This window comes from Felis catus, chromosome E1 (assembly GCF_018350175.1).
Source record: "Felis catus isolate Fca126 chromosome E1, F.catus_Fca126_mat1.0, whole genome shotgun sequence".
NCBI lineage: Eukaryota > Metazoa > Chordata > Mammalia > Carnivora > Felidae > Felis > Felis catus.
In genome coordinates this window covers 20,346,937-20,354,811 of record NC_058381.1, presented here as the reverse complement: position 1 = coordinate 20,354,811, position 7,875 = coordinate 20,346,937, and the positions used below count along the sequence as shown (strand labels likewise).

The window sequence follows — 7,875 nt, the reverse complement described above, 5'->3', positions numbered from 1 at the left end:
AAATGAAAATAATACATTGAAAATGCCTCATCCAGTGCCCAGCACATACTAAGTAACCAGTAAATTGTCTTCATAATTACCTTATCACTGGTTAATGTCTTACAAAGTTATGGGAAGAATGAGAATCTGGTAGAAGGGAGGAACCAGAAAAGCGAAGGGGGAAGTGATAGGGAGCCAAAGGCAAAGCCATCTAAACAGCTTTTGGCTATTCAGGGAGCTTGTCTGTCAGTGCCTCAGGTATTGGAGCCTGGAACTGATGGGGTACAGGGGGTGCACGGGTGCTCAGACAGGGTCCTGATTTTCCCTCTAGGGAAGTTAGTTATCCACACTTGAAAGAGAAATGAGTTTTTTGACCTTCAGCCTGAGCTGTACTCAAGTTGTTCTAGAATGACTTTTGCAGCATTTAAAAATGTGGTTTGGGCGGGGGGGCACCTAGGTGGCTCAGTCAGTTCAGTGTCCAACTTCTGCTCAGGTCATGATGTCACGGTTCATGAGTTCAAGCCCTGCGTCAGGCTCTGTGCTGACAGCTCAGAGCCTGGAGCCTGCTTTGGATCCTGTGTCCCCCTCTCTCTATGTCCCTCCCCCACTCATGCTCCATCTCTCTCTTTCTCTCTCTCTCAAAAATAAAATAAACATTAAAAAAATTTTTTTAATGTTTTTTTTCTTTTAATAACATACAGGAAACTGATGTGAAAGAACATTATGGGAAACGACTCCCGTGCTGACTTTAACAGAGTAGTTTAATCCCCGAATGAAATTTAACGGTTATGAATTGCAAAACCACATACGCTGTCATCGGTTTAGAAAAGCTGGAGTAAACAACTCACTTCCTCAGATTTCATCCATTCAAAGCCCATTTGGTTGTTAAACCTACCAAGCACTGGACCTTCACGTTTACGCCCTTCTTGTTTTCCCCTTCTGTACGTGAACCATGTCCTTTCACCCTGAGAACGTTCCCTATCCCTTCCTCCAGATCAGAATGTTGACTGCCCCTAGAAAGACCTACAGACTAGGCTATCGGGGTAAAGAACGAAGTACCTAGGTATTTCAAAGATTACGACAATAACAGTAGTCAAAACATTAATCTCCCACCGTGTAAGGGTAGAAGGGGAAGACGGGACCCCCACGAACACAGCTGGCACAAAAGCTCTTGACCTGAAGCTGAGTGAGTTTCCTTATTTGCAGACCACCTCCCCCCTCCACATTGTACACAAAACTGTCTACCTGCGCATTGTTAGGGCAAGAGAAAACCTAGCTCTCATCAACCATTCCAAAGAGTTCAGCAATTCAAAAACGGTTCCACCAGACTGGAAGCACCAGCAGCAGCACCGAGCGCCGAGTCCCAGCTCTGTCTTGTGCACATCACAGGCCCAGCACCGCTGCTGTCCCCCCACCCCACCTCCCACCTCCAAAGATGAAACAGGGCTCCCACGCCAGCCCTTTATGCCACTTCCTGAATAACCGATGGCTTAAAAAAAAAAAAAATCTTTAATGGAATCTGTGCTCGAATAATATGTTACGACAAAAATATACAGAATGTACACAATACAAAAATATTTAGAAACAAACATTGCAGCTTGTGTTTCCTTTTGTTTTCCACTTACTCAAGTCCTTGGGGGTGGAATTCACGGTTTTTAAGGCAGAGGAGTGTCGGTGCTTTCCGGCCAGCCCCGGGAGCAACATGAAGGCAGCCAGGAGATGGCTTCCGCTGCACCTGGGAATCTGCATTATTTGCAAGCGAAATTGGACACTGTGGGGGAAGATCTGGGTTTGTGAGCAATGACTCTCCTAATCCTCTGGGTAGGAACAGTCCTCGTGGAAATGGAGAGTCCTATTAGCTGGCAAAAATGCCTCTTTAGGGAGCTTTTCCTAATTAAAAAAATGAATGATTAATGGTGTCATTAAAGCAAAATTTCTCCTTTGAAGATTTGTTTTCCCTTCCCTAGTTTCTGTGATTCCTCTTCTGTTTAATGAGCGGGCAAATCTATGGCTGCTGTTTGGGGGATCCCCGGCTTTCAATTTCTGTATCCTATGGATGCAAGACCAGCCACCCTCCCCGGCCCCATAGCACACTGCCCTCCACACTGGGCCAGGGGCTGTGCTGGACCGGGAAGGAGGGATGATGGGGATGTGCTGCTGGCCAGGCCCTGGGGGTGTGGGGGGGGGAGGGGAGGGTGAGAAAGCCAGACACCAAAAAGGAAACCTTTCTTACCAGACGATTGTCTCTGGCCCTGGTTTGGAGACCTGGGTGGTGTGGAATGACTGCTGACACCACTGGGTGGCCCTGCTTGGAGCTGATGGTTGGGCAAGGGTGGAGAGGGGAGTGTTAAGCAGACTGACGAGCTTCGGGGTCACTTTTGGACACTGCTGACAGGGAACAGCTGCGGCTGGCGGCCTAAAGTCAGGTGAGGCTCCCTTCGTGTGTCTCAGACAGGATGGCCAATGGGACTTCCGCCTCAGACAGTCCTTCTCGGGAGCAAGCTCCCATCTGGAGACCTGAGGGACCCAGGTGCTTCTCTGAGGGCTTGCTAGAGCCTTCTATTCACCGTCTTCTCGCCCCTGAGAGGGGAAGACCCTCTCCAGGCCACACCCGGAGAAGGCAGGGGTGACCGCTCCCTCCACCCACAACCCAGAGCACCCGGGTGCCTGCAGGGAAGCCCTGCCTCCCCGCTCCTCCAGTGAGGGACAGCACTGCTCCGGTTGAGGGGCTGTGGCCCATGGCCAGGGCCACCCTCTCCATCCTCACTCAAGTCCTCTCGGCCCCCAGTCCCAACGTGGTCTCCTCCTAGGAAGCTGACTACACCCCTTCTCTCTAGAGGGCAGACACAGGCTGTCAGGACACAGACAAGACGCCCGAGGGAGATGCAGCTCCGCCACGGATCTGGGCCCACGCCAGCTCGGGGGGGCAGTCCTCAGTACTGTGTCAGCCTGCGTGCGGCATGACCTCGGCAGCCACATGTGGGGACCGGGATGATGTATTTAGCACTGGGCAAAGACGGGGTGGGGAGCGGTTGGCATAGCCTGGGGCTGAATGAAGACCCTGCTCATTCATGTGTGATCACGGAGGACAGGAAGCCACAGTGGCCCAAGATCCCCAACTGCCTGGCCCAGCTGACTTTGGACCAAGCTCCTGCCCTCGTCCCTGCGCGGACCCAGTCCCTCTGCTTCCCAGACGGGAGTTCTTCGTCCTTCTGGGTTGTCAGTGGTTGGGAGTTCCGCGAGCAGTATAAAGGGAATCACAGATTTTGTCAAAGGCCTTCTTCCCCTTCCCCTCTGCTCAGGGCCTGCACTCGCTCCTGCCCGGGAGTCATTCCCTGAGCCTCGCTTTCCCACTTGTGCGGCAGAGGAAGGGATGAGCCTGCCAAGTTCCCTCCAGGCTCTGAGTATCTGAGTCTGTGGGCTGCCCTCACCTCGGACCCTCATCCGAATCCCCAACAATTCTCTAGAAGCAGTTTTCTGCCTAAATTGGAATTCCTTTGACTGCAGCCTCCCGTCCCCCCTACTCAGATGGACACATGGCTTCAACATTCCTGCCCCGGCCTTACACCCCCACAGCTCCTGCCCTCCTAAGGGAAAGAGAACAGAACCTTTTTACACGTGAAGGTCATTCCAGAGGAAAACAAGAACGGAATTGGGCAAAGGCAAACCGCGGCGTCCTGAGGGTCCTTGGGAGGGCCCAAGGGCTCCCTCCGCCGTGGACAAGTCTCCCACTGGTCAGTGGCGCTCAGGGAGATGCCTGGAAAGGATGAGGAACGGGAAGGAAGGGGCTAGCTTTGCTGAAAGCAAGATCCTCGGCAGTCACACCCTCCCACCTCTCAGTGCTTTCTTTCCTTTCACGCAGACCCTTCCGCACACCCACACTCCCCCCACAGCCTTCCTCCGCAGCCTCCAACTCCCCTCACGTTTTTTCCGTGGCATCTCCTACCATCACACAGGCGTCCTCATCCACCACACACATACAACGCACACACTCACACACGTCCCCATGAACAAAGGAGAGGCACAATGTAGGGTCAGGAAAGGAAGGAAAAGGCTCTAAAAACAAGGCAGGCCACGGGGCGCTGGGGCACTGACGTGAGATGTCAGCATTCTGGAAGACAGGGAGGGAGAAGGCCAAGGTTGGTATGGGGCCTTCCCTAGGGTGGGGCTTGGGATGAAGTTTATTCCCTCCTCTTGGGTTTCGCTCACTGAACACCTCCAGGGCAGGAGCGAGGCCTGGACTTACAGCATCTCCCTCCTCCGCCTACCCCAGGCACTAGAGGCCATGTCCCAGTGCCCACCAACAGCGGGGACCCTGGGCTCCTCTAGACTCAAACTAACATGTCCACCACCTGGCCCTCTTCCACTCCAGAGCTCCAAACCTAGTAGCTGCGGAGGGAACATTTCCTGGCCTGCGACTGCACCTCTGGGCTGGGCTGGACAAGAGTCCGCCTGGCTACTCTATCCTCGGGCCTTCCTGACATCTCAGTGTGTGGACGAGGGAGAAGGAAAGCCCAATCTGTGACGAGAGGGGTCCCCTAAACACACGGAACAGGCTCAGCCCAAGGGAAGGGCACCCCAGGCCTTCGCCTTGGCCCGATGTCCTCAGAACAGTGTAGAAAAACAATGGTAACCACATCCAACTCATCCAGCAGGCACCTTTCAGAAAAGAGGCTCCATTGTCCAAACCTGAACGCAAACATCACAGCGGCCGAGCATCTTGTCCTCTCCTCCTCAGCGTGGCGGAGCTGGCGCTGAGAACAAGAATGTACATGTTCCTTCCTGCTGCTGCCTCTCCCTCCCCTCCCTGACCTCGGTCCCCCAGTCTCCTAAGGAGGCGGTGGCAGCTTTAAGTCCAGCAGGGTGTAGGCGAAGATGTTCCAGAAGACAGCAAACAGCACGAAGACTGTGTACATGGCCACAAAAATCCACCACAGCGACTGGTCCTGCAGCCTCTGCTCGTAGTTCCTCAGGACCACCACGCCCAGAGTGATGCCCACGGCCACGCCGCCCAAGTGGGCCACAAAGCTGGGGTGAGGGCACGGGGGATAGGCTGATGGGTGGAACCGGAGCCACACAGCCCGCCCAAACTCCATGCTCACTGCAAGGAGGAAGGACAGAGAAGTCACAGGAGGGCCACTGGGCAGGGGTTGAGAGAGATGCCTTGCACTCGCTCGCTAGCTCACTCCATCCATCCATCCATCCATCCATCCATCCATCCATCTATCCATCCATCCATCCACACACCCAACCCCCTGCCTCAGCCACCCACCCATTAATTCATTCACTACCCATTAGGCTGAGCACTGTCTGTTCTCTGCGCTGGAGACACAGTAGTGAAGACAGACCAACCTCTGTTCTCCCAGGGCTTACAGATCTGGCAATCGACCAGCGTCAATTACAGACATAAGATAATTCCAGTAAGAAAAATTCTATGGGGGAGAAAACAGGTGACTTTCAATCAATGCTGGGCCTAAGGAGGGGGATCCTTTGGTTTGGGGGATCAGGCAAGATCTCCCTAGAGACATGAAATTGGAGCAGAGATATAAAATATCAAGAGAAGATCCTAAGAAGAAAGAGCATTCCAGGCAGAGGGGACAGCTTGTGCCAAAACCCAAAGACCCTTGCTCCTCTGCATTCATGGGTCCTGGAGGCTCAGTTTCCCCATCTGTACAGTCTCAGCCTCTAACTACCAGGCCGCACTGCTGGAGCATCAATAACAACTTCAATATGTGCTAGCACTTTACAGTTTATAAAGTGTTTTCATGTATTGCTTCAAAACCTTTAGAAAACCCTCAGAACCAGTGCTTTTGTGACTGGAAACACGGGATGGAAGGGAAAAAGGCAACGAAGGACTGGGAATAGACAGTGCCAACAGAGTGCTAGAATTTCTCTCTTAAGAGTCTAAAAAGCCCCCATGCCATTCTCCAATGCATTCTTCTTGCATGAACGTCTTGAGTCAGCCAGTCCAACGGGATGTGCTCTCTTGAAAAGGACAGTCGCTGGGAAACTGCCACTTCATTGCCCACCACCAAAACAACACTCAGGGCAAGCCTTCTCATCCCCATTTCACAGATGAGGAGACCAAGGCAAATTTGACAGATTGCAAGGAAGTCCTTTGAGGTGAATTTTGCACTTGTTCAGGGGCCATTTAATGAGCCACTATGCTCTTCTCCGCCTTAACCACTCCGGGGGTGCCAGCACCTCCAGGGATGAGCATCCCCTGGGAATTGCCTAATCTTCTGGCCTGGGCCCTGCAACTCCAAGGATGGCCGATAGATGGCAGAGAAGGAGCAGCCGGGAACCAACACTGTGTCCTCCCTGACCACCACCCCCCCCAACCCAGGCCCTGGGGTATCTTCCTGCCTTGGCTTAGCAGGCCCTGGGTGCCACAAAGGAGGTTTGAAAGACACTGGTCCCCACCTCCAAAATCAGCATTTTTGTTTTTATGATGCTTAGACTGTTTTAAACAGCAAGATTCAGGCTTCTCCTCCCTTCCTTGCATACAAACAGAGTCTGAGCAGACAGGGAAGCAACATTCACCCCGCCCCCACTCCACTGCACCCCGCCGTCCCCCACTGACCTGGCTCAAAGAATCTGTGGGCCTTCGAGCAAGAGATGTGCAAGTGGATGGAAGTGCAGTCCACACAGGCCCGTGGCTGTTCTGGCCCACCCTCCTCTTCCCCACGTAGCAGGTGGACCCAGGCAGACAGCCCAGGTGCTCCTGCCCAGCCTGGCTACAGAGCGGGCATTAGAAATGGCACAAGCTGGCTTTGAGTTCTGCCTCTATCACCGCCAGCTGGGTGGCCCTGGGCCAGCAGTGTGTCCCCAGTGTCTACCTGTAAACCAAGCCTTATAAAAAATACCCTCTTCGGGGCGCCTGGGTGGCTCAGTCGGTTGAGCGTCCGACTTCAGCTCAGGTCACGATCTCACGGTCCGTGAGTTTGAGCCCCGCGTCGGGCTCTGGGCTGATGGCTCAGAGCCTGGAGCCTGCTTCCGATTCTGTGTCTCCCTCTCTCTCTGCCTCTCCCCCATTCATTCTCTGTCTCTGTCTCAAAAATAAATAAACATGAAAAAAAAATTAAAAAAAAAAAATACCCTCTTCATGGCCGTGTTCTGAGGCCTGAATGACAGACCGTGTGTCCCCTCTTCTCTCTGCCTCCATCGCTTCTGGAAGAGGCTCATCACCTCAAATGAGCCTCTTGTAAGGCCTCTGGTCTCACTCCCCACCCCCAACTCCTTCTCTACTCTGAGCCTGACTGGTCTCCTGAATCTTGAATCTGCCAGTAACTCCCCTGCTTAAAGCCCTCCAGCGGCCTCCTGGCACATCCAGGATGAACTCCAACCTCTCTCTTTGCATTTACGGCCCTCATGACCTGACTCCTATTATCTCTGACCACTAACACACACAGTCCCAAACCTCACGTGTCAGTCTCGCCAACTGACTTGACAGCCATGACCCTCCCTCCATACACTGTATCTTTCTTTGCCGGAAATGTCCTCTTGCAGCCGGTCTCTGTTCTGGACACTCAAAATGACCTCTGCAGGCAGAACTGACTTCTCCCGATGAGAGCCCCACCACACCCTGGACACAGGGGTTCGAGGATTAGTTACAGCCTGTGAACCTGCTAAACTGCAAGTTAGTATGTGTGTGTGCACATGTGCACGCACATGTGCGCACATACGTACTATCCTGGGGATAGGGTCTCTAGCTTCTAACAGATCTTAAAGGACTGACTCCATGACCCAAAAATAATTAATAAGTTGTTTTTCTTGGGGCATCTGGGTGGCTCAGTCGGTTGAGCGTCTGACTTCGGCTCAGGTCATGATCTCACGGTCTGCGGGTTCGAGTCCCGCGTCGGGCTCTGTGCTGACAGCTCAGAGACTGGAGCCTGC

General features: G+C 53.2%; 1 protein-coding gene across 5 annotated transcripts in view; it reads right to left on the bottom strand.

The window, feature by feature from the left end:
* Window positions 1-722: 722 nt before the first annotated feature.
* Window positions 723-7,875, bottom strand: part of RHBDL3 (rhomboid like 3) — a 49,212-nt gene continuing 42,059 nt past the window's right edge. For all 5 annotated transcript variants that reach the window (XM_023243712.2, XM_023243711.2, XM_023243713.2 and 2 more), the window contains one exon: window positions 723-5,080. In XM_023243712.2, coding sequence (XP_023099480.1) covers window positions 4,809-5,080 — 272 coding nt within the window. In that variant the 3' untranslated portion in view covers window positions 723-4,808. The remainder of the gene's footprint in view (window positions 5,081-7,875) is intronic.